We start from the raw sequence: 27,001 nt of genomic DNA, 5'->3' as shown, positions 1-27,001 counted from the left end.
TGAACATATTGAATAAATTTCCTCTTTTTGATTGCTTGGGTTAAAAATGCCAAGTTATGATGACTGAATGGATTATTCACTTAAATATGAATAATATGGGGGCGGCAAGGTGGTGTAGTGGTTGGCGCTGTGGCCTCACAGCAAGAAGGTCCGGGTTCGAGCCCCGTGGCCGGCGAGGGCCTTTCTGTGTGGAGTTTGCATGTTCTCCCCGTGTCCGCGTGGGTTTCCTCTGGGTGCTCCGGTTTCCCCCACAGTCCAAAGACATGCAGGTTAGGTTAACTGGTGACTCTAAATTGACCGTAGGTGTGAATGTGAATGGTTGTCTATGTCCAAGTTTACATTAGACCGTATCTGTCTCGTTTTCTTCGCGGATGCACTGTCCGTTGACATTAAAACGCCGGGAAATGGGAATCCGCCAGGGTCCACGTATTCAATCCAGATCGTGTCTGGTCCGGTGCTGTGTAAACATTGAGAATACTCGGATACGCTGTGCTGAGCTCTAGCTGGCGTCGTCATTGGACAACGTCACTGTGACATCCACCTTCCTGATTCGCTGGCGTTGGTCATGTGACGCGACTGCTGAAAAACGGCGCGGACTTCCGCCTTGTATCACCTTTCATTAGAGTATAAAAGTATGAAAATACTGCAAATACTGATGCAAATACTGCCCATTGTGTAGTTATGATTGTCTTTAGGCTTGCCATCCTTCCACTTGCAAGTGGTAAGTGACGCGCATGCCCGACATGCACTGAGATCACACACACAGCGGCTCAGTCCCAAATCACTGCTCGTGCACTTCACTCGCGCACTCTGTGAGCTGCGCAGGGCCGGAGTGCGCACCCTCCAGAGGGCACTCGCTGTTCAGGGCGGAGTGATTTGGAGCGCAGGATGCCTGCGGAGCCGAGCGTATCCGTGTATTGGCGTTGCTGTGTGCACGCTAATCGTTTTAAAAACGTTAATCTGATGATCCGCTGATACGGTCTAATGTAAACCCCACCTATGTGTCAGCCCTGTGATGACCTGGCGACTTGTCCAGGGTGTACCCCGCCTTTCGCCCGTAGTCAGCTGGGATAGGCTCCAGCGACCCTGTAGAACAGGATAAAGCAGCTGGAGATGATATGAATAATATGATACATTTTGGGTATTTGATATGGCAAAATAGGACGCAATGGAAAAATGAACACACTGGAAAGATGAGAATAACTGCGGTGGTAAAAGAACAGCGACTGTACCGGCTGAAGGTCGCGCGGGTCTCTGCTGCGGCGCGCGAGTAACGGGACATCACTACCGCACCGGGTGGGGGCGTGGCAAAATGACTGGCCGTAGATTCTATCAAAAGTTCGATCTAAATTGACCATGGTCGCAAAATACTGGCCAAAAATACGCAAACACTATGAAACATGAAAGCAAGATGAAAAATAAACATTCTATTGCCTTATACTGCAAGACTAAAACAAAATAAAACTGTCAAAACTCACCTTTTCAGCGATAACGTCCGAACAGATCACCCGCGTAACAGAAAGACCGCAAACGGAAGCACGATCAACTTCTAACTGTTGGAGTGGAAAATTCCATTCTACACATGCACATTGTTAATGTGTGTCCTTCCCCGCACACATAACACGCTACGGTAAAAAATAGACCACAACTCATTTTATAGCTCAGAAATTCATACAAGACCAGCTACCATCGTAACATATTCTATAAGAAACATATTCTATACCTAACTTTCAGCTTTCGTTTTAAAAAACAAAATCGCAGATTTATAACTAAATTTTTATATGGGGTAGCGATTTTAAGTTACTACTTTTGGTGAGGTAGTGACCTTGACCCTGAAGCTTTCCGTTTAGATCAAATCACACGATCGTATTGGTTTTGCGGAAAATGGAGTTACAGCGGTGATCAAATATTTTGCATGGTGTTTTATTACGGTTATGATTATTCTGTGAGCGCACCAATCCTTAGGTGTATAAAGTTACAACTTAAAATACAATTTAGTGATAACTGTAGACTTTTCAGTGGACTACAACCTTTTTAAAGGAATGTGATGTAGTCGACCATTTATCATGTCCCAGATCAAGCTGCCATTTTTCCACAAATTTGCAGAATTTTTGCCAAATTCTGAATATTCACATCAAAGATTTAGTTTTATCTGTATTATTTCTTTCCTCATTTTATTTCAAATTAAAACCAACATCACCATTCAAAACCGTATAGTTTATTGACTGTCAGTATACAGGGCTTTTTCTAGAAAATTTAGTATGAGGGCGCTCACCATGGCGAGGGAGCGAAGCGGGGGGGAAGAGATGGTGCCGGTTGCCCCCCCCCCCCCCGCCGCCGTGCAAAGCCTTTGAAAAATGCTCCAATGGGACATTCTGAGGCTATCTGAGAGGGAAATTGTAACAAATTGTCTGTCAACATTGAAAAAGAAAGAAGTAATCTTCTTCTGCCCCGGACAGTCTTTGGCTTTCTTCCGCTTCGTGCCGCAGGATGACATCTTTAAATGCCCAAGTGTCAACAAAAACAACTCGCGAACTACTTCTGTCAAAAGCTCCCGTGCCGGTGGGTGAAAGGTCATTCAGTCTCGAGAAATCTCGCTCTACAAGTCAGCTGACCTTGTATGTAACCCATGTCAAATCTCGCGAGAGCAGCCGCGACAAGTAAACAACTAAACAACATGGCGCCTCAGTCTGGAAACCGCCAATTCGGATTGTTTTTGCACCGTCTGGCGGTGTATCTACTATGATTGGAATATTTTTGGAGCAATTATAACGTATTTGATGATCAGACACATTGTCACGTAGTGTTGCTGGGATGTTTTCACGGAGTCGGTAAGGGGGCGCACGCCGAGAGTAAGAGGGCGCAGCGCCCCTGTTCCCCCGTTTAGACGAAAGCCTGGTATATTTAGTGGGGTACTCCCACAGTACCCAGTTTCTGAGACAGACCCATATATAATTGCAAAGTCTGTAATCAGTTATTCTGCACCAGGATTGTTTCTTGTGTTATTAATCCACTGTCCTGTATGTGTGTAATACTCCCACATATTCCTGTATACAAATCAGCAAGATAACAGAGAATGCATAAAGTGTTAAAGGATCTATTTATTCCTGCTTTCAGCTGTGTTACGAACTGATTTTTAAAAGTTGCAAAGTTTTACAAGTTGTGTAACACTTGAATTCTTATCACAAGCTAGTGCAATTTTTCAGACATCAGATAATAATGTTATTGAATATGAAACTCAAAACATGTGGGTTTCCTCTGGGTTCTCTAGTTTCCTCCAGCCTCTCAAAAACATGCCAGACGTGGGTGGACTGATGACTCGAGAGTGGTCCTCGGTGTGAATGAGTGTGTGAATATGATGTGTCCCATTCCATCCATCCTCAACCCTTTAAGACACCATTTTATTATTCATATATTCAGCTGAAAGCTATTGAGGTTTTTCACCCACGTGACCAAGTCATGTGATGCATCGTTAGGCTGCCGTTTTGGATGTCACGGCTCGAATCAGTTTGAATGCGAGGAAGGCGACAAACGAAAAACATAAAAGAAAAAGGAGCGAGATGCAGAAAACACCTTCACTATCCAGCGACGTAGGGCATTTACAGGGCGAGCAGAGGGAGAGGTATTTGCAAAAATTGAGGTTAGCAGGCTTAGAGAACGACGTTTACCTGCTTCCACCAGGATTGTTCACTGACGTACGGAAGTACACGAAGCCCTCGTCTTTACCTGACTTCGGCCCACATGATCTGTATACCTATGTCGTTAAAAACCCATCGCCATACACAGGTATTGATCTGAAAGCGTATAAGAGTTCGGATGCCTACAAATATTTTGTGTCAGGCTGGGTAACATGCCTACACCAGTGGGTCGTCCCTGGAGGTCGGTGGTCGCCATCTTATTACAGCTAAGGTTTGTTCACATTTTCATTTACTTTCGGTCCTCAGGATAAACAAAATGTTATTAAATGTCATTGAAATAACTTCTTAGTCTGTTGAGCCATGGCCCATTATAAATTTGCTGTTACCAGGCAATGACCAAGAACTGTATTATTAGGGTTGGTGTCTGTGTTGTAGCAGTGTACTAGCAGCTAGCTGTTAGCACTAGCTAATGTCAACAACATAGTAGCTAGTATGTTACTGTAGCAATGTTTACGTTCAGTCATTTGGATGACTGTTAAAACCTTTCAGTCTCAAGTTTTTCCTTTACTGTATTTACTAGTTTACTGTAATTATGATCCGGCAGCTATTTACACCGGATCCGGTGTAAATAGCTGCCGGAGCGCGCTCCGGCTTGCTCCCCCTCAAATTAAGCAGCGCACTCCGGCTTGCTCCCCCTCAAATTAAGCAGCGCACTCCGGCTTGCTCCTGGAGCGCGCTGCTTAATTTGAGGGGGAGCAAGCCGGAGTGCACTCCGGAACCTCGGCCGGAGCACTCCGGGAGCAAGCCGGAGCGTGCTGCTTAATTTGAGGGGGAGCAAGCCGGATCGCGCTCCGGAACCTCGGCCGGAGCACTCCGGGAGCAAGCCGGAGCGTGCTGCTTAATTTGAGGGGGAGCAAGCCGGAGCGTGCTCCGGAACCTCGGCCGGAGCGCGCTGCTTAATTTGAGGGGGAGCAAGCCGGAGCGCGCTGCTTAATTTGAGGGGGAGCAAGCCGGAGCGCGCTGCTTAATTTGAGGGGGAGCAAGCCGGAGCGCGCTGCTTAATTTGAGGGGGAGCAAGCCGGAGCGCGCTGCTTAATTTGAGGGGGAGCAAGCCGGAGCGCGCTGCTTAATTTGAGGGGGAGCAAGCCGGAGCGCGCTGCTTAATTTGAGGGGGAGCAAGCCGGAGCGCGCTGCTTAATTTGAGGGGGAGCAAGCCGGAGCGCGCTGCTTAATTTGAGGGGGAGCAAGCCGGAGCGTGCTGCTTAATTTGAGGGGGAGCAAGCCGGAGCGTGCTGCTTAATTTGAGGGGGAGCAAGCCGGAGCGTGCTGCTTAATTTGAGGGGGAGCAAGCCGGAGCGTGCTCCGGCAGCTATTTACACTGGATCCGGTGTAAATAGCTGCCGGATCATAATTACAGTAAACTAGTAAATACAGTAAAGGAAAAACTTGAGACTGAAAGGTTTTAACAGTCATCCAAATGACTGAACGTAAACATCGCTACAGTAACATGCTCGCTACTATGTTGTTGACAATAGCTAGCTTGACCTTCAAAATGGCGGACACCGGGGCGTCACGTGACCCTGTGACGTCAGGTGAAATACCTCAATAAGTATGAGGAGTCGAGTCGTGAAGCACTTGATGTGTTTGCAACTGCAGGTTGTATCAAAAGCAGTTCTCGCAGCGAGCACGTTACTTCCAGCCAGTGGAGAATCATTAGACAGGGCTGTTGTGTATCGTCCATGTTTGGCTCACACCCGCATGTTACTCGTACAGGCAATGCAGTTTGGACTGCCATCTGCAGAGACAGTGCAAGGAAGACTCTTAAGAGCTTTCTGTGTGGTGAGTGTGTTCTTCAGTTATAAATCTACAGGGAGATGATCGCCTCAATTAAAATAGAATGACAAAATGGTTTAAAATGTCAGTACAGTGTTGGAACTCGTTCATTTTCTTGCTATTTATCCCCATCTATGCAAGTACCCATGGTTTCTAGCAGAGCTGGGACATATGAGTGAAGCCTAAAATAGTCCAGACCAGGGGTCATCAAACTACGGCCTGCGGGCTGACTCCGGCCCGCCACCCCTCTTTGACCGGCCCCCCAGCCCCTCTGCCCCCCACCACTTGAACCGGCCCTATGAGGCAATCCCCAAAAGTGGTCATGGCCTTTTTTTTTTTTTTTTTTTTTTAATTGCTTTTTGGCAAATAACATGTCTGCATCTTGTATTTTGTTGATTTTTATCAATTAAAATTGATATTTAGTTATAAAATGAACTATTCATATTTTCTGAATTTTCGTCATATGCTCGCGATCAAGCAGTGACAGGCAGCGCACGCGCAGAGAACTGTCAGTGTTCAGGACAGCAAAATGGCTAGCGGTCAGCGAAAAGCTGACAGAGAGTGCAGAGTTTTTAAAGAACAGTGGACCACTGATTATTTCGTTCAGTGTAAGGACCGTGCAGTTTGTCTTGCATGTAAAGAAAGCGTGTCGGTTTTCAAAGAATATAATCTGCATCGTCACTCCGAAACCCGCCACAAAGAGTATGCTAGTTTGCGAGGGCAAACAAGAGAAGACAGGATTCGGAGGATGAAATGCGGACTGGCTGAACAACAGAATGTATTCCTTCGCCAAACCCAGATCAACCAGGCTGCTGTCTGAGCTCGCTATAAGGTAGCTCACCTACTAGCTACCCATGGAAAGCCGTTTACTGATGGGGACTTTGTTAAAGTATGCATGCTTGCTGTGGCCGAGGAGGTGTGTCCCGACAAGAAGGATGCGCTCAATGCGGTGAGTCTCTCCGCACCTACTATGACCAGGCGAACCGAAGATTTGAGGGACAACATGTATGACCAGCTGAATGAGAAAGCGTCAGAATTGGATTTTTTTGCTTTGGCCATGGATGAGAGCAATGACGTGCAGGACACAGCACAACTGCTGTGATCTATTGCTCTATTGCTCATATTATAATTTCACTGTTTTTTAAAATGTATTTATTTTATAGGCCTATTTACTTGACCTTTATTAAGTGCTGCATACAATTATTTATAATCTCAACAGGCCTACCTACAATTTATAATTTTCCACTCACCTTTGCCAGTGTCAATCACCTCAACTAGGCAGATGTTTCTTACCTTGACAGCTTTTGATGTTATTTTTATTAGAAAATAAATAAATGGAATATCTGTGGTATTTCAAATTAAAACAAAGTGTGAAGACTCGATTACTACTTTTGCAAACCACTAGTAAAGATAAACAAAATGTGTGCCAGGAATCAAGTGTTGATGTAGTAGTGGGGGATATAGTAGTGGGGATGGCTGTGCCAGGCTAGTAATCTCTACTACACAATGAGGCCTGCTGGTGGTCATATTTGTCTGGGTCATACAATTCTATGTTATATAGCTGACCCGACCCCGGCCCCCCATCACAGTCAGGAACGACAATTACCCCTTTTCCACCAAATCAGTTCCAGGGCTGGTTCGGGGCTGGTGCTGGTTCACAACTCGTTCAACTTGTGAGCCAGCTGAGAACCAGTTTGCTGTTCCATAGCTTGGGGTGCTAAGGGGAGCCACGTCAGTTACGTCGCTGTATACGTCAGTTACGTCGCTGCGTTTGCATAAACCTTGGCGCGAACATCGAAGCAACAACAACACGGAGAAGAAGCAGCAACAACAACAATAATGGATGACTTCGCGTTTGTACAGCTGCTGCTTCTTGTCGCTTAAAAATGGCGACCTTTCACGGTCTTGCTATTGTTGTTGGTCTTAACAACTCCGCCCCCCCCCGATGTAAGCGGTTCTTTCCTCTGGCCCAGCAGAGAGTTGGTGCTAGCCTGGAACCGGTTTTTCTTAGCCTGGGCCTGCCCATCCTAAGCGTGACGCAACATGAGGGCCTGTCTGGCCAGGCAAGCTATCTACAGCTCTTCCAAGCTCCCGAAAAATCGGGAACCAATCAACTTTGAGCATCTCCAACGGCCCTGGGTAGAGGCGTGTTCAAGGCAGTGACGTAGTAGAACTGCGACCGGAAGCCATAGATTGTTTACAGAATCTATGCCGGAAGCTAGAAACTCACTAGAAACATTACGAACATGGAGCAGGTTCTCATTGAAAACGGAGCAAAGAGCAGCCCTGGAGGTATTTATTGAAAGGAAGGACGTTTTCGCCTTGCTCCCGACTGGCTTCGGTAAGAGTTTAATCTACCAGTTAGCCCCGTCGCGTCACATACGTCAGAGGAAAGAGTGATGTGATTGGTTTAAGCTTCATCACAGCCTTTTCTGGCTTCGACCAGTAGCAAACTGAGGCATTTCAGGGAGGCGGGTCAACCATGGGCTCTGGGAAACGGTTGGGCTTAATATCTTGGCCAGACCAATAGCTCAGAGAGCTTTGCAGTCGCGTTAGCCAGACTAGGTTTTTCTGGCCCCAGAGCCAGTTATTTGTCAGTGGAAACAGAAAACCCGGTTCCAAACTAAGCACTGGCCCCGAACCAGCCCTGGAACTGATTTGGTGGAAAAGGGGCAAATGTGGCCCCCAGAGAAAAAAAGTTTGGTGACCCCTGCTCCAGACCATCAAATGCGGTCAAAGCAATGATTGGACGAGTTTGTGTCTCTGATGCCCTCTAGTGGCTGGCTGCAGCACTTTTTTTTTTTTTTTTTTCTTTATCAGCCTACCTATTCAAATTCGCAAACAAAGAAGCAGCCAAACACATTTTATGTTAAAACCAGACAGGTTTTCGGGAACTGTTCATTTTTAGGTTCAGTTGACTGCAGTATCTCTCCTTTTTACAGGAGTTATTTGAAGATAATTATAAGGACGTAGTCAATGCAGTGATTGACAGTGTTGAACATGCACACATGTATCTATGTATGTATTTTCCAACGCACACCAGAAGCTCTTGATGGTTCTGGAGCAAAGCTTCACCTTGGTGTGTAACTGTTCGAAGAGACCTTCAGTGGGGAGGTTTTTTTATGTTTTTCTGGCATTTTGATGTCGAAGCTTGCTCGTTGTCCTACGATTATAACTAGTGAGCCAGTGTGAGTGACTGAAGTCTTGGCAGAAACCAAGGCAGCTGCACTAACATGAGCTCAGTTTCATAAAAGATGAACCGTATGACTTTAACGAGCACTCGAAGTAGCTTGGGAAGGCTTTCTCATCATTTCTTTATCAGCTCAGAAATGCACATTCTGATAGATCAGTTGGGGATGTGTGGTCCTGCAGATTTTTTATTTTTGCTTACTGTTTTGTTTTATTTAAAAAATGTTAAGTCGATTAGGTTTCTTTGGTGCTACGTGTTCTAGGCCATTCGACACACCCCATCTGTCAAAAAGCACTCGGTTCTGCAGTGTGTACCGTGCCATTGAGCTGATGCAGCACTTTATTAACCGACAAATTTAATTACCTACTTGGGCCGAGACAGGAAATAGAATCCACGGTTTAAAAAAAATAAATGACAGTCTCCTTTTGCAATTCAGCGCTGATAGACTAAACTGTTTTTCTTCAAGATTGTGTGAAAGAAGCATTAATTGGAGCTTGTGAAAAATCAGAATTGTTGTGGTGTCCTTAGACAGCGTTCCTGAGTGTGTTGATGCTCCCGCTGCTGAGGACTGTGGGATTGCGTGCGTTCTCCATGGCGACTGAAGCGTATTCATCCGGGACTCACTCTGCAGCCTTCGTCACCTGCCCCAATGACACCGTGGCCAAAGACCTGGCCAGGTAAAACAACCCCCAGTACACGTACACGATTATCCATGCTTTAGAGGTTTAAGGTGAGCACGTGATACAGTGGGTACGGAAAGTATTCAGACCCCTTTAAATTTTTCACTCTGTTTCATTGCAGCCATTTGCTAAAATCAAAAAAGTTCATTTTATTTCTCATTAATGTACACTCAGCACCCCATCTTGACAGAAAAAAACAAATGTAGAAATTTTTGCAAATTCATTAAAAAAGAAAAACTGAAATCACATGGTCATAAGTATTCAGGCCCTTTGCTGTGACACTCATATTTAACTCGCATGCTGTCCATTTCTTCTGATCCTCCTTGAGATGGTTCGACTCCTTCATTGGAGTCCAGCTGTGTTTAATTAAACTGATTGGACTTGATTAGGAAAGGCACACACCTGTCTATATAACACTACGTTCAGACTGCAACCTGAAACGACCCATATCTGATTATTTGTGAAATCCGATTTTTTTGTTAAGCCGTTCACATTACCAATTGTATGAGACTTGTATGCAGGGCTTTGAACCAGAATTTTTTTCCTATTGGTTCGTTCCGAACAGAAACGGAATTTTAACGTTTCCGGTTTTGGGTTCCACCATTAAATAGACGTTCCCGAACCGGTTAGAACAAAAAAATTTCGTTCCCGGAACGGTTAATTACGCTCCCTGTCAGCTGTTTAACAAATGGCTATAAAATTATGTCTCTGTCTCATCCAGCTTAAGCCAAATGTAGGCTAATTCTATTACAACCTTCATTAAATAAGACAAGAAATAATTCAAAACAATTATTATTTCAAATGTTGGCGATTTGGATTCTCAGTATGTCTTCCCATCTACACAAACAGAAAAAGTGCCAAAAATGAAAGAGAATTCGTTTAGTGTGTTACCAAAGGCTAGTCAGGCCCTATGCATACCAAAGGCTAGTCAGGCCCTAACAGAGGTTAACGTCATTTAATGTTCGCGAGCCTCTCATTAACGTGGACAAATATATTGATATCGTGTTTGAAATTGACGTTTTTGAATAACGATAGACTGCAATATTTACCTCTTATTCAAGACGTGGAGACGTGATAGTAGTCCACCCTCCCGCTCTCTCCATTCAGTCAGCGAACGTCACACAGGAAGTGAACCCCAGCGGGTCATAGAAACTTGCGCAGGAGAAGAATGACTTTATTTGTAGGCTACGGAAACTTTGAGGAACGAAATAAAAACCGGTATTAACCGGTTACCATTATTTTTAAAAAGCGTTTCTGTTCCGGAACATAAAAAATAAAGTTTCTGGTTTCGTTTCTGTTCCATGTGAAATAGAAAAAGTTCCTGGTTTTTGTTTTCGTTCCTTGAACCGGTTCAAAGCCCTGCTTTTATGCGATCTCCAATATGAACGGAAAACGACCCCAAAGTGTCCCGCATGCGCAAATTGACACGTAATAAGCACATCTACGTAATACATAAACAAAAAAAAAAAAAGCGCACTCATGTTTGCAAGTAAAGCATGGAGATGAGGCGAGACCTGGCGATGTGGTTTTTGTGGCGGCGGCGGAACTCGCACAATAATCTGATTAATGTGGGCAGCAGACTAATGAGACCAAAGGTGTTAAATTACTGGAAATTTCCAGAACAATCTTATCTTGTAATACAGGATGGTTTAACACCCAGGTCCCGACCAAATCCACCATTAGCTTGATCAATTCTATAAAAGTCTATTTCAATTCTGAAAACTGTACAAATGTTGTTGTTTTCCACCAAAGAGGCGGGATTAGCCAACGCAGAATAGTGACGTTTGCCTCTTGTTGATGACGTGTAGGTCGCATGAATGCGACCTGTCCGGTCAGACTGCAGTCGCATGTGAAAATAACGGATATGCATCAGAATTAGGACCACATATCCAAGCGGCCTGGGTCGCATGTGAAAAAAATCGGATCTGTGTCGTTCAGATTGTCAATAACAAATCGGATACAGGTCGCATATGGGCAAAAAAATCGGATATGGGTCGTTTCAGGGTGCAGTCTGAACGTAGTCTAAGACCTTACAGCTCATAGTGCATGTCAGAGCAAATGAGAATCATGAGGTCGAAGGAACTGCCCAAGGAGCTCAGAGACAGAATTGTGGCAAGGCACAGATCTGGCCAAGGTTACAAAAGAATTTCTGCAGCACTCAAGGTTCCTAAGAGCACAGTGGCCTCCATAATCCTTAAATGGAAGAAGTTTGGGACGACCAGAACTCTTCCTAGACCTGGCCGTCCAGCCAAACTGAGCAATCGTGGGAGAAGACCCTTGGTGAGAGTGGTAAAGAAGAACTCACTGTGGCTGAGCTCCAGAGATGCAGTAGGGAGATGGGAGAAAGTTCCACAAAGTCAACGATCACTGCAGCCCTCCACCAGTCGGGGCTTTATGGCAGAGTGGCCCGACGGAAGCCTCTCCTCAGTGCAAGACATATGAAAGCCCGCATAGAGTTTGCCAAAAAACACATGAAGGACTCCCAGACTATGAGAAATAAGATTCTCTGGTCTGATGAGACGAAGACTGAACTTCTTGGCGTTAATTCTAAGCGGTATGTGTGGAGAAAACCAGGCACTGCTCATCACCTGCCCAATACAATCCCAACAGTGAAACATGGTGGTGGCAGCATCATGCTATGGGGGTGTTTTTCAGCTGCAGGGACAGGACGACTGGTTGCAATTGAAGGAAAGACGAATGCGGCCAAGTACAGAGATATCCTGGAAGAAAACCTCTTCCAGAGTGCTCAGGACCTCAGACTGGGCCGAAGGTTGACCTTCCAACAAGACAATGACCCCAAGTACACAGCTAAGATAACAAAGGAGTGGCTTCGGAACAACTCTGTGACCATTCTTGATTGGCCCAGCCAGAGCCCTGACCTAAACCCAATTGAGCATCTCTGGAGAGACCTGAAAATGGCTGTCCACCAACGTTCACCATCCAACCTGACGGAACTGGAGAGGATCTGCAAGGAAGAATGGCAGAGGATCCCCAAATCCAGGTGTGAAAAACTTGTTGCATCATTCCCAAGAAGACTCATGGCTGTACGAGCTCGAAAGGGTTCTACTCAATACTGAGCAAAGGGTCTGAATACTTATGACCATGTGATTATTTCAGTTTTTCTTTTTTAATAAATTTGCAAAAATTTCTACATTTGTTTTTTTCTGTCAAGATGGGGTGCTGAGTGTACATTAATGAGAAATAAAATGAACTTTTTTGATTTTAGCAAATGGCTGCAATGAAAGAGTGAAAAATTTAAAGGGGTCTGAATACTTTCCGTACCCACTGTATCTGTAAATGATATATTTAAAGGATATGGGACATGGGCTATAATTATGTATAAAGGACATAAGAAATGCCATCTAAATCACTGCAGGGCGTCAAAAATGTGAAAATCACATTATTCAACTTTTTTATACATCAGCGTAAAACAATGATTCGTTAATTAGCTAAGCGGTCACGTGACCCGTGACGTCACAAAAACTTTCCAAGGAGCCAGCGCTTGGGTATCTAATGTAAACAGGTTACCGAAATGGACACCATCGACAGTGACATTCCCGATGTTTCACAGAGATGTGAAGTTAGACCCTATCAATTCGAACCGATAGCTGGAAATTCACATGAACATGGATCTTGTCTTTACTCTGACGGGTCAGATGATTCTGAGAGTGAGAGTTCATTCAGTCCCCATGAAACTGAAAGCGGTCAGCTCGATAACACTTCCTGGTAAGTTAAAAACAATTCTGCTCAAAGGCTAACGATCTGTTGAAAGAAGTATTATTTTTGTATCATACATTGAAAGTTCATCATAGATCTAGCTAAAGTCCGTTGCAAGCTAGTTTTTTTTTTTTTTTTTTTCTGATATTTTTCGAGATTGATTGATTGAGATACAATGCTTCCAGAGTCCGAGATGAAAACATTCAAAATGGCGTAACGAGTCAGAATTATGATAATCAATAATTGATACACCCAAAATTATAATACTAATCCTTACCGCATGAGGCCCATGGTAAAACCACACTTCCAGGAGGGGCTGCCGTCTGCCTCCCAAGCCGGCCGAGAGCGCTCCTCGTCGGGCACGGCCAGGCGAGCGAATGCCCTGGTCCGTCCGCCCTGTCTAAAAAATAATGGTACAACTCCGAGTGAAGGTATCAATGCGCTGTCGAAGCGCGCAGAAGGTGTTAGTACGCCTGTCATTATAGTGCGGACTTTCCATAGCATAGAAAATCGCCACGTTTCAATTTGTGTAACTGAACTTTGTTTCATGTCACTGGTAGTGCTGTCAAGCGATTAAAATATTTAATCGCGATTAATGTCGCGACTGTCATAGTTAACTCGCGATTAATCGCAATTTAATCGCACATTTTTGTCACATGAAAAACCATTGTAATTCTCTTAGCATAAAAAGTGAATGGGCTTGCTCACCGTTCGAACTACGGGGGTACTCGGGGGATCCGAGATCCCCTGAAACAGACATGAGATCCCTTGAAAACATGATTTGGGAAATGTTGGGGGGTCTCTAAAATATAGAGTGCTCCGAGATGATGCTAAAAATAGTAACCATGCGGTCGGCGCGGCCATCTTGGAAGTCACTCGCTCCAGAGCGCGCATAGAGTACACGTCCTAGAGTAAACATTCACCGATTCGTTTCCGCGTTAGAGGGCTTAGAAGCTTTGATTTTTTTAAGAATTTAGACATCTGAAGTGATGGAGCACTACTGTGAAAGTTTGGATAAGCAGGCACGGGAGCGTTATGCTGAGAAGGTACGTTTCATTGGGAATGTAGATCCATACACTGTTATGGCCCTTTTCCACTACCCTTTTTCAGCTCACTTCAGCCCGACACGGCTCGCGTTTCGACTACCAAAAAACAGCACGACTCAGCTCGCTTCAGCCCTGCTTAGCCCCTAAAACGAGGGTTATGTATATAACCGCGGTTCTATGAGTTTCGGATGACCGCCAGAGGCGGTGCTTTCAGCACATGGATATCCATCACACGAACGTGCAGGTCGAGTAATAGTAACAACAAAGTCACGTGTGACCTGGGTGACGTCACCCCGTGACCCCGGCATAAAAGACCGGTAAACCCAGGAAGTGACCTCTTGGCAAATCTTCTCGTGTACACTCCGAGTGACTGCCAAGCTCTGGCGGTCATCCGAAACTCATAGAACCGCGGTTATATACATAACCCTCGTTCTATTTCGTTTCTACTGACCGCCAGAGGCGGTGCTTTCAGCACATGGATGACTAATACCAACCAGGTCATGAGGAGTGCCTACCCGTACCCAGTGCTGCTGCGACGGGCCTGGAATGACAGCCGTCGCCACAGGATTATGTGGGACGACATTAAGACGGTAAAACCTGGTGAAGGTGCAGCTGGAAGCCCAGGAGGCTGCGCTGCATATGTCTGAAAGGGGCACGCCCTTCAGTGATGCCCATGAGGCTACCACGCCCCGTGCAGAGTGCGCCCTGGCAGCCGGAGGAATCGGGAAGCCACTGTGCCTGTAGGCATGTAATATGGCCTCGACTATCCACTTGGATAGCCTCTGCTTAGAGAGCGCCAGACCCCTCGGCGGTCCTGTGTGGCACAGAAACAGGGCGTCACTCCTACGGGAGCCCTCTGTACGCGACACGTACACCCTGAGGGCGCGAACTGGGCACAAAAGTTCCGACCTCTCACCATGGCCCGCCTCGAACGCCGCAAGGCTAAGGGGCTGGTTGACGAAGGTAGCAGAGAGGGTCTTCGGGAGGAAAGAGGGGTTTAGGCCACAGGGTGACCCCACCGTCGCCGGAGTGCCACTGCAGGCACTCCCCACTGACTGACAGCGCGTGTAGTTCCCCGACGCGCCTCGTCGATGTAATGGCCAGAAGAAAAGCAGTCTTCAGGAAGAGCCATGAAATGTCTGCCGTGAGCAGGGGCTCAGAACGGTGCGTCGCAGAGAGCCTGCAGCACCAATGAGGGTCCCATGTGGGTACCCGGCTCCGTCGGGGGGGTCTCAACCGGAGAGCACCCTTCAAGAAACGTGCCACCAAGGCGTGGGACCCCACGGCCCTTCCCCCAAATCTGGCATGCTGAGCAGAGATGGTAGCTGCATAGACCTTGATGGTGGCAGGGGTAAGACCCTTATCAAAGCAGAGACTGGCGGAACAGTCAAATGGTCGGCAGGGGGCAGCATGTAGGCTCCTCCCCCCGAGTTAAGCACCAGTTGGAGAAAAGCCTCCATCTGTTGGCATAGAGGGCATTGGTGGGGGGTGCCCGAGAGCTTGCAATGGTATTGACCACTGCCGGCTCACAAGGACCTCGCAGGGGGTCCGGCCCTTCAGCGGCCATACCCAGAGCTGCAGACGGGCTGGATCCGGGTGCCAGATCTGCCCTCCCAGCTGTGATAGCAGGTCAGTCCTCACTGGCAGGCACCAGGGGTCGCCGTTCAGAAGTTGCAGCAACTTGGGAACCACACTCTGCCCGGCCACCGGGGGGGGCGACAAGCAGCAGCCCGTGGTGGTCCATCGCAACCCTGTGTAGGGTTGGCACGATCAGCAGCAGAGGGGGGGAGGCATACAGCAGTTGCCTCGGCCAAGCATGCGCCAGCGCATCCTGGCCCAGGGGACTGGGGCCGTGGAGGCTGAACCACAGAGGGCAGTGTGTCGACTCCTGGCAGGCAAAGAGGTCCACCTCTGCCCTGCCAAAACGTTCCCAGATGGCGAGAACCACCGCTGGGTTGAGTCTCTATTCCCCGGGATCGGGGTCCTGGCGGGACAGCAGATCTGCTGCCCTGTTGGCAGTGCCTGGCAAGTACATGGCACACAGGCTCAAGAGATGTCGATGGGCCCACCGCAGAAGTTGGCCAGCCACTTCCAAGCACTGGAGGGACTTTGTGCCTCCCTGGTGGTTGATGTAGTACACTACCGTAGCGTTGTCCGTCCGCACCAGAACGTGTCTGCCGGTCAGGCCTAGGAGGAAGTGCTGTAGGCCGAGGAACACAGCCCGTAGCTCCAGCACGTTGATGTGCTGCGCCCGTGCAGCACCGGGTGGAGGTGGAGACCGTTGAACCACCTCTGAAGCGGCATAAGTCCAGAAGTCCCAGCGGGACCAGAGAGGAGGCTGCCGTAAGCATGCCCAGCAGGCGCTGAAAGGTCTTCAGGGCGAGTGACCTACCCCGTCCGAAGCGGCCAAGCAGTAGGCGGATGTTGTGGATTCTGGTCTGGGAGGGAGTTACCATCAACGACCTCGAATCCAGGTGCATGCCCAAGAAAGTCGTCTCCCGGCTGGGCACCAGCGAGCTCTTCTTGTAATTCACCCTGAGCCCCAGCTCTACGACATGCGAGAGCACAGTCGCGATGTTGGTGCGGGCCTGAGCTGCTGACCGTGAACAGACAAGCCAGTCGTCCAGGTAGGGCAGGACACGTAAACCCCTTGCCTGAAGTAGTGCCGATGCCGCTGCCGCACATCCGGTGAACACACGGGGTGCCAGCGATATCCCAAAGGGCAGAACATTGAACTCGAAGCCTGGCCCTCGAAGGCAAACCGCAGGAACTGCCTGTGGTGTGGCACAATGGGAGCATGGAAGTAGGCGTCTTTCAGGTCGAAGGTGACAAACCAGTCGCCCGCCTGAATGTGGTGTAAGACATCCACTGTACGCAGCATGCGGAATCTCATGGTCCTCAAGTGGGAATTGAGGGACCTCAGGTCGAGGATTGGGCGGATACCGCCGTCCTTCGGAACCAGAAAATACCTGGAGTAGAACCCACCTTGCTGTCTCTGCCTGTCGACGGGAGAGACTGCTCCTTTCTCCAGGAGGGTGGCGATTTCCTGCCGGGGGACGAGGGACTTCCCCGGATGGCTCACGGTGGTGTTTGACCCCATGAAACGTGGTGGACGGCGGCAGAACTGGATGCGGTAACCCTCGGTGAGGGTCACCAGCACCCAGGGGTCAACGCTCTCCAGCTTTGGAGCTGTTCGCTGGAAAAGCGGCCGACCGCCGGCGCGCTGATGTCAGCGCCGTCCAGAGCGCCCCCGTCGGTCACCATGGGGGCGACGAGGAGTGGACTGGGTGTAGGGGGCAGCACCGCGGGTCCGGGAGGTGGTGGGGTGGCGAAAGTCATCAACCCGTCTGGTCTCCTGGCGGGTGCGTGGCCGAGACAGAGTCGGTGTGGGCCCCCTGAAGGACTGGGCAGCATTGCCATGGTGGTGGGCCTGGCGGGGGCCAGCGAACTGCTGTTACGCCTAGATGACCTGGGCACTCCGATCCAGGGCTTGCTGAGTGGCTTCGCCAAACAGCTCCCCGGGGACAACAGGGAGAGAGTGCAGCACACGCCGGTCAGGCTCGGCCAGAGGGGACTGTGCCCGCCATATCTGCTGGCGGCCGAGGGTGAGATACGACATCAGCCGGCCCAGTTCCCGCGACGAGTAGGCAAAGGCCTGGAGCCGCGTCACACAGCTCCCGTGATGCCGCGCTCGTCCCCTCCAGCGTCTGGGGGTCCATGACACCTGGCTGGCAGAAGGGAACTTAAATAGGGCGAGAACGCTCCAAGTAAGTAGCCCAAAATAAACTATCAGGCGGAAATAAAAAATAAACGACCGGGCGAACACACCCGTGGTCGGGAATATTAACAAGGATGGCGCCGTGCGCTACAGAACTGATAAACAGCGGCGAGAAACACCGCTTTAATTTAAATGAATGAAGACCGCTTACCTGAGCGACAACAAACCGGCCTCCAGCAGCGAGGACACGCCTCGGAGGGCTAGTCAGTTAACTCCACCGAGCGAGAGCACTCAGCTTAACGGAGTAACAAACAATACGAATATAACACACAAGACAGCCGGCCCGTGAGCAGGCCGGAGACAAGGCTACACAAAACAAGCGGTTGATAATATTAACAAGGATAGGCACTGTGCGCCACAGAACTGATAAACAGCGGCGAGAAACACCGCTTTAATTTAAATGAATGAAAGCCGCTTCTCAATGTTGGGCATCTGCAGGAGGCCATAGGTAGGGGTGTCCTGCATTGCCGCCAGGGCCCTGCAGCGGGAACACTGCCCCCTGTGGCGGAGGCTGAAGATTCGCCAGCAGGGCCTTCATCTCCTCCAGCTCGGTGGACATCGCCTCCACCTTCTGAGCCAAATCGCCCGAGCGCTTCTTTTTCGCCTAAAAGCGAAGACGTGTGGGGGAACCCACGGCGCTTGCTGGGCCCCGCTGCTGCAGCCGACACCGTGTCCTGTCCCCCCGAGGCCCGGGGGATGTCAGACGGAGAATCCAGCCGAGCCAGCCTGGCGGTCCGCGCAGCCACGCTCAGGCACATGCAGCGCAGCGAGAGAAGAGGTCCATGACGCCTGGCTGGCAGAAGGGAACTTAAAAAATAGGGCGAGAACACCCCAAGTAAGCAGCCCAAAATAAACAATCAGGCGGTAATGAAAAACGACCGGGCGAACACACCCGTGGTCGGAAATATTAACAAGGATAGGCGCCGTGCGCCACAGCACTGATAAGCAGCGGCGAGAAACACCGTTTTAATTTAGATGAATGAAACCCGCTTACCTGGGCGACAACAAGCCAGCCTCCAGCGGCGAGGACACCGCCCTGGAGGGCTAGTCAGCTAACTCCACCGAGCGAGAGCGCTCAGCTTAACGGAGTAACAATACGAATACAACACACAAGACCGCCGGCCTGTGAGCAGGCCGGAGACAAGGCTACACAAAATAAGGCGGTTAATAATATTAACAAAGATAGGCGCAGTGCGCCACAGAACTGATAAACAGCAGCGAGGAACACCGCTTTAAATTAAATAAATGAAAACCGCTTACCTGAATGAGGACAAGCCGGCCTCCAGCGGTGAGGACACCGCCCCGGAGGACTAATCAGCTAACTCCACCGAGCGAGAGCGCTCAGCTTAACGGAGTAACAAACAATACAACACAAGACCGCCGGCCTGTGAGCAGGCCGGAGACAAGGCTACACAAAATAAGGCGGTTAATAATATTAACAAAGATAGGCGCAGTGCGCCACAGAACTGATAAACAGCGGCGAGAAACACCGCTTTAAATTAAATGAATGAAAACCGCTTACCTGAATGAAGACAAGCCGGCCTCCAGCGGTGAGGACACCGCCCCGGAGGACTAATCAGCTAACTCCACCGAGCGAGAGCGCTCAGCTTAACGGAGTAATAAATCAATACGAATACAACACACAAGACAGCCGGCCTGTGAACAGGCCGGTGGCGAGGCTACACGAAACAAGGTGGTTAATAATATTAACAAGGATAGGCGCCGAGCGCCGCAGAACTGATAAACAGCGGCGAGAGGAACGCCGCTTTAATTTAAATAAATGAAACCCGCTTACCTGAAGCGAAAACAAGCCGGCCTCCAGCGGTGAGGACACCGCCCCGGGGGGCTAATCAGCTAACTCCACCGAGCGAGAGCGCTCAGCTTACGGAGTAATAAATCAATACGAATATAACGACAAGAGTTGGTGGACTTAGCGCAGTTTCTTGGAGGGTGCATAAGCACAGCCCCAACCCTACGGGTAACGAAACTACCACAGCGCTTTGTCCAAATTTCAACCCAACTCGCAACCTGCAAACGCGAGAAGATGTAAGAGGTCACTTCCTGGGTTTACCGGTCTTTTATGCCGGGGTCACGGGGTGACGTCACCCAGGTCACACGTGACTTTGTTGTTACTATTACTCGACCTGCACGTTCGTGTGATGGATATCCATGTGCTGAAAGCACCGCCTCTGGCGGTCAGTAGAAACGAAATAGAACTCGCACGGTTTTGGAGTGGGGCTGAAGCGAGCCAAACCGAGCCGAGTGAGGCTGGGGGCGTGAGCAGACACTCCCCTGTGCACTGATTGGTGAGGAGGAGTGTCCTCACGTGCCCACACGCCCCGTGAGCACGCTGGGATCTGTAAACACCGTAAACCCGGAAGAAGAATAATTACGAGAATTATGAAGCCTTATGCGCCTCGCCTCATCTATACGCTCTTGCCAGTATCTGTTGGCGTTGTCGGTGACAACAAGCCACAGCACCAAGACCAGCAACACTAACGACTCCATGTCCTCCATGTTTATTGTTTACTATTCGGGTCGTGAGACTACCGCTTAAAAGCTCACTGATGTCACTGTTTGCGCTGCTTAACGACATCACGTGACGTCCACCCACTTTCGCTAACTCCACCCAATGTGTCCACCCACTTCCAGCCAGCACGGTTCAGCGCGGTTGTAGTCGAAATGCAACTCCAACAGCCCCGCTCAGCTCGACTCAGCACGGCACGGCTCAGCCCAACTCAGCCGCGTTTGTAGTGGAAAAGCGGCATTAGTGAGAAGGAATGGAAAGCTGACCCCAGCTTGTTGCCGCATAATTATCAATTATTTTAGTCAGTGAATAAAATGTAGGCCTAGTATGTAACTTGTACTGACAGCATGTGTACATAAACATTACTAGGCCTAGATCTTAAATGCCATTTGATGCAACAATGCACTGCAGTAGACATAAGCTACCTAATGTGACAAATATATCCATTAATCATTGCTGAAAGTACATAGAAAATATAATAGTTTGTATCACATTTATTTTAGTAACTATGAAATTCAAGACAATTTAACCTACCTGTCACAAAGTGATCAGAACAAATCCGGATACAGTCTAGTCCTAAATTTGATCGGTTAATGGCAGCCAGCCACTGTCGTCTCCTCCGCTCGCTTTTCTCCTGTGCTGCAATTCCCGGGTTTGTCACGACTTTAGGGAGTCTGTGGAAGCTTTTGCCACCCTTTTCCCCCCGGCTACTACAGCCAACAATGACGCACGTATTCGGCATTTTGCTTCGCTGAGCAACAACAATGCACTGACACAGCGACGTTTGACTTCCAATATGGCCGCCGCCGGGTTCGCACTGATCTCGAAGCACTCTATTGGCAAAATGATAACATAACATAACAGAGCATAACACGTCTTGTCACAGCCACTGCAAAGTGGGGCTGGAGCCGCCGATGGGGAAAACGAAACTTAAGCCGAGCACCGTGGCTCTTCGGGGGAGGGCAGAGGACTCTGGCTGTGCGGGGCGTGGCATCATGTCACAGAGCGTTAATCTCGCGATAAAAAAAAATTATCGCCGTTAAAATTGAGTCAAGTTAACGCGTTAATAACGCGACATTTTTGACAGCACTAGTCACTGGTCATATAAACCTATGTAAACAGGAAAAACGTGGAAGAGTTTGGTCGCATCTAACTACAGCCCCAAAAAATACCATTGGCCATGCTGAGCCTAGCTACATTGCTAACAGGAGTGACAGCGCGTCTGACTGACTGGGAGGTCGCAATACACCATGATGTTCAATGTACGTTAAACACTCTAAAAACGAAACAATTTTCTTGTCATCCAAGACACAAAAACTATTTTGTCACATTCGTCATCATCACGATTCACACTTCTCCATATTCATCTACCCGCTTGTGCTGTACCCGAAAGTTTTTGTGGCGTATGATCACGTGACAGCGGCTCTTCCGGTTGTAAAATATGCATATCGGAGCTCGAGCAGAAATGCCATATAATCATCACGAATATAACGATTTTGCTGAATTTAATAGATAATTTTGTATTTGTTGATGCAATTATTTCATATTTTTAATGGAAAGAAACTGATATAGCGTACATTTGTTTCATGTCCCATGTCCTTTAACTCGAATTTCAGTGAAATATATACTTGTTTATTCGTGTTGCAGAGGGATAGTGGAGAAGAAACTGGCAGCCTGCGTGAACATCGTGCCCAAAATCACATCAGTGTGAGTAACCGTCCCCGAAATTACAGTCCACTTTTACACATCAGTGCTTCTCCACCCTCCTGTGTCTCTTCTGTATCGAGTGTAATGAACAGAGACTTCTACCGCTACACACTTCTCACTTCTGCCCACTGGGCTTTGGGTTGCGTCTGAGTTTCATGGACTCGTGTGTTCTGTCTCTACAGATATGAATGGCAAGGAAAGATCGAAGAGGACAGTGAAGTGCTGCTGGTGAGTTCAATTCAATCTCGAATCCATTTTCAGGTAAAAGAAAGCCACACCGTCGTCTGATAGATGTATACTTTTCAAAATGTCTTTGGTAGATGATTAAGACGAGGACGACAAAGATCTCTGCCCTCGCTGAATATGTTCGGTAAGCCAAAATCATCAAACACATACGTAGATTTAATAAGATAAATATTACTGTTTTGATATTACAGTCAGTGCAGTGGTTTTCAGTTTTTGCATCCAGGAGCGTCTTCAATTGTAAGAAAAATTTCAGACTTTCTGAATATAATGTCACATAAATTATTCAGTTATTATTATTATTATTATTATTATTAATTAAACTTTTTTTCCTTCACAGTCAGTGAAGGAGGCGTGGTCTCTGTGTGTCAGTCAGCGTCAGTGAAGGAGGCATTGTTCACTCCTGGGCAAAAAAAAGGGGAGGGGGCCCAGTCTGGGGTGGGTTTTTATTTATTTATTTTATTTTATTTTTTTCTGGGGGGCACCGAGGACCAATTCGATGTCTACTGACACACAGAGACCACACCTCCTTGACTGGCACACAGAGACCACTCCTTCTCTGACACACAGAGGCCACGCCTCCTTCACGGACACTGACTGACACGCAGAGGCCACGCCTCTTTTACCAGGACTGAAAGGTATAGGCCCCTTTCACATGACATCACCGCGCCGCGAGATTTTGTTAGGCGCCATATTGGAAGACCAAGTACATGCACTCACAATATAAAACAAAGTACGAGCGAGAGTAAAGTGACACGATGGATGATAATTCTGGTTATGTGAGTACATTACCAGCTGCAGAAAGGGCACGGTATGTGGAGAAACTGGCTGTGATTGATGGGTTTGACCCATATGATAAGACTCGCAGCAAGGCAGAATGGAAACATAAGGAGGACCGGACACCAATTCTGCCATCTGTTTGCTACCCAGACATTGTAAACTATTTGTTGTTTACACCCAGTGCCTACACTCAGTGTTCGAACTATGCTGATATTTTCGGGGGGTCCCTTTTTTTTCCCTTGGGGGGTGCTTGCGCTTGTCTCGGAGCGCGGATCTCCAAACACATGAGAAGCCTATCTTGCGCACATATCACGCGGACTCCACACCTCCACACACGCATCGCGTCTGAAGTCATAACTCATCAGGGGAAATCGTGTCCGCATTGGCATGTTCAAAAAACAACCTCACGTCAACAATGATACCACACGCAAGAAAAAAAAAAAAGTCAGGCTACTCAACAACCAACCTGGCAGCAGCGAGCAAGCCCCAAACCATCCTATATTATTATTATTAAATTGTAGAAGTCTGGGTTTCTGTGTGGAGTTTGCATGTTCTCCCCGTGTCCGCGTGGGTTTCCTCCGGGTGCTCCGGTTTCCCCCACAGTCCAAAGACATGCAGGTTAGGTTAACTGGTGACTCTAAATTGAGCGTAGGTGTGAATGTGAGTGTGAATGGTTGTCTGTGTCTATGTGTCAGCCCTGTGATGACCTGGCGACTTGTCCAGGGTGTACCCCGCCTTTCGCCCGTAGTCAGCTGGGATAGGCTCCAGCTTGCCTGCGACCCTGTAGAAGGATAAAGCGGCTAGAGATAATGAGATGAGATGAGAAGTCTGGGAGGCTTGCTCCTCATACAGTTATCAACTTGGGGCCACTTTAGCATGTTTTAAATCTGAATTTCTTGCGTTTGCTTACCTCAAAGTGTTCACAGATCATGCACGGACTTATCCATTATATCCACAGTTTTTTGCCAAGTCTCACACAGGTTTCTTTCAAGTCTACTGTTGGGCCAATAAATCATAAATAAAACAGCTCAGATTTGTTTGTTTAAGTCGTTTGCCACTCCACTTTATTCTCGTGAGTTCACATACCGCTGCTGTTATTTTCCCCTAATCACGAGTTTGTTGGTCTTCCAAAATGGCGCAGGGTCTGTTTGCTTCCGGTTTCGGGTGACGCCAGTGAAAGGGGTCTATAGAGGCCACGCCTTTTTTTTTTTACTGATATCAACAGACACTGAGGACATTTGATCATCAAAACTATTAAAATGTATGTTATGAAAATAAAAAAAAAAAAAGTAAAAATTCAGAATATTTTGAATCTGTTAGAGGTCTTAATTAGATCAGGCTAAAGTGCTGATTTTCTTTTTAAATATATTGTCATGGGAGAGAGAAAAACATGCAGATACAAAGTTATATTAGCAATTTATTTGTTTTAATACGTAAACAGAAATAACATCTGAAAACAGTCTGAAACGATGCTTGAGTGTTCGTATGGGATTGTTTTCTTCAGGGACAGGTAAGGCATCACATGCGATGAATGACTCGGATGATCACCCATATGATTTTCTGCTGCAGGTCCAATCATCCGTACGAAGTGGCCGAGGTCATTAGTTTGCCCATCGATCAGGGGAACCCTCCCTACCTGAAGTGGATTGGAGACATTGTGCCTGAATAAACGAGCAAAATCACAGACAGGATGAAAGAAATTCTCCACAAGATCCTGGAAAAAAATGCTTCTTATTTCTGTGTGTTCATGAAGGAAGAATCAATCTCCATATTTTTATTATTATTATTTTTTGATATAAAAATGTGAGCAGAACAACCAGCAGCACCAATAATGTGCAGCTTTGACTTGAAATAACTTGAGTTTCACTTTAATAAAAAAGACGAAGATGCCGCTTGCTGTTATTGCTTTTCTCAACTACTGTTGAATAATATATACAATATTCTGTAACAACTTAATTTACATACAAAAGATGAACTCTCATATTTATGATATGTCCAAAAGGTTTTCGCAAGTTAGAACACAAATCTGCTCCCGCACAATCTTGAGTGCTGATGAGTCTAATTTGATACACAGGAAGCGATCGTGCATCTCGAATGTTGATAAAAACAAATTATTCAATCCAGTCGATGTAATAATTTTCAAAGAATTTGTATTGAAAGCCTTGCAAGTGAAAAAACACATGAACTATGTTGCAAGCGATGAATTAAAGTTCCAGATATTGAGAGTGCATGAGCAACATTCACCCGCTTAACCAGGAAACGTAAAATTAACAATTTTTTAAAAGTAAAATGTATTTTAGGACAGGACTGGCAAATTAAAAACTAGAGTGGAAAAGGTTTTGTTTTGAAATAAAATATTTGGATGTGCTAAAGAGTGATGCAAGCATTCAGCCTATACCCGAAGCAACTGTTACTATAATAGGTAATGCTAATTTTTTGAAAATAATGCATTTTGTGTCGGCGGCACGGTGGTGTAGTGGTTACCGCTGTCGCCTCACAGCAAGAAGGTCCGGGTTCGAGCCCCGTGGCCGGCGAGGGCCCTTCTGTGTGGAGTTTGCATGTTCTCCCCGTGTCCGCATGGGTTTCCTCCGGGTGCTCCGGTTTCCCCCACAGTCCAAAGACATGCAGGTTAGGTTAACTGGTGACTCTAAATTGACCGTAGGTGTGAATGTGAGTGTGAATGGTTGTCTGTGTCAGCCCTGTGATGACCTGGCGACTTGTCCAGGGTGTACCCCGCCTTTCGCCCGTAGGGATAGGCTCCAGCTTGCCTGCGACCCTGTAGAACAGGATAAAGCGGCTAGAGATAATGAGATGAGATTTTGTGTCTGGTATAGTGACGTCAAATATTGTCTGTATAAAGGAAATGACAGGAAAATAATCAGTGACTGGCTTAATGATGCAGCCCAACGTGAAGCTGTTACTGTTGCCACCCCAAAGTTGATTATTTTCCTTGAACCGTATGTCCGGAAGTGTTTTATTCATCTTATCATTGAATTTGCCAACTTACCTATATAATAAGCAGCAAAGTTTGTTTGTTTGCTAATGTCACCATTTCTTGGCAGATTTTCACCAAATTTGGCAAGTAGGTCTGGGGATGAACTGTAATTTTGGAGATATAAGCAAAATTCATGTATGGGCCCTAGGGAGGTCCCTGGGAGGCACAACATCCACCCACCGCTCCCTCAATGCCCTTTGTGTTACATTTATCAACACAAACTCTCAACGGATCTTTACAAAACTTGGCATGAAGGTGCAGGAGATCACCACAATTTGGCAGAATTTAAAAATTACATATTTGGGCCCTTGGGTGGTGGATGTTTGTTTTTTTGTTTGTCTTGGGTTAACATCATTTCTCGAAGGATCCTTGCCAAATTTGACATGGGAGTCAAATTTTACAAAACCCTGGCAACGCCAGGTAACCTGCGAGTATAATATAATGGTCCGTTCTATAATTGCGGGTACATTTCAAGTGTTGACTCTGTTCATCGTCAACTCTGTTATCCTTAAACTGGGCAATCCATTAAAGGTAGACTGCTTTTCAGATTTTTCAAGCGTAGGTCATAAAAATAATTTTCCCCGACACCCAATTATTTTTGTTTAGTGGACTGAAAGCTACTGAATTCGAATCATAAACTTCCAATTTTATTAGTTTAAAAAAAAAAAGAACAATTAATGAATTTAGAGCCATGTGGCCTTAAATTCTCCACTATTTTTTCCTGTTTCACCCTGACGCAATTCAAGATACTACATCATGCATCACGTGGTAGGCTTTCCCCGTTCGCGCAAGGCATTGTGGGATACAAATTTAAAACAGGAGAGGAAAATGGAGGACGCGAATGAAACGTGAAAGACCGACTACTGT

The 27,001-nt window shown here is 47.2% G+C and overlaps 1 protein-coding gene across 2 annotated transcripts in view; it reads left to right on the top strand.

Annotated features, from left to right (window-relative positions):
* Positions 1–25,030, top strand: part of LOC132884836 (protein CutA homolog) — a 29,873-nt gene extending 4,843 nt beyond the window's left edge. The window contains exons 2-7 of one of the 2 annotated variants that reach the window (XM_060918820.1): positions 5,412–5,477; positions 9,190–9,338; positions 22,057–22,116; positions 22,299–22,344; positions 22,437–22,486; positions 24,709–25,030. In XM_060918820.1, coding sequence (XP_060774803.1) covers positions 5,415–5,477; positions 9,190–9,338; positions 22,057–22,116; positions 22,299–22,344; positions 22,437–22,486; positions 24,709–24,808 — 468 coding nt within the window. In that variant the 5' untranslated portion in view covers positions 5,412–5,414 and the 3' untranslated portion in view covers positions 24,809–25,030. The remainder of the gene's footprint in view (positions 1–5,411; positions 5,478–9,189; positions 9,339–22,056; positions 22,117–22,298; positions 22,345–22,436; positions 22,487–24,708) is intronic. The other variant, XM_060918821.1, reaches the window with a different exon arrangement.
* The last annotated feature ends 1,971 nt before the right edge of the window (positions 25,031–27,001 follow it).

The sequence above is a fragment of the Neoarius graeffei genome, chromosome 4 (genome assembly GCF_027579695.1).
Source record: "Neoarius graeffei isolate fNeoGra1 chromosome 4, fNeoGra1.pri, whole genome shotgun sequence".
Taxonomy (NCBI): Eukaryota; Metazoa; Chordata; class Actinopteri; order Siluriformes; family Ariidae; genus Neoarius; species Neoarius graeffei.
Note: the sequence above shows the minus strand (reverse complement) of the source record. Positions and strands in the feature narration are given on the sequence as shown.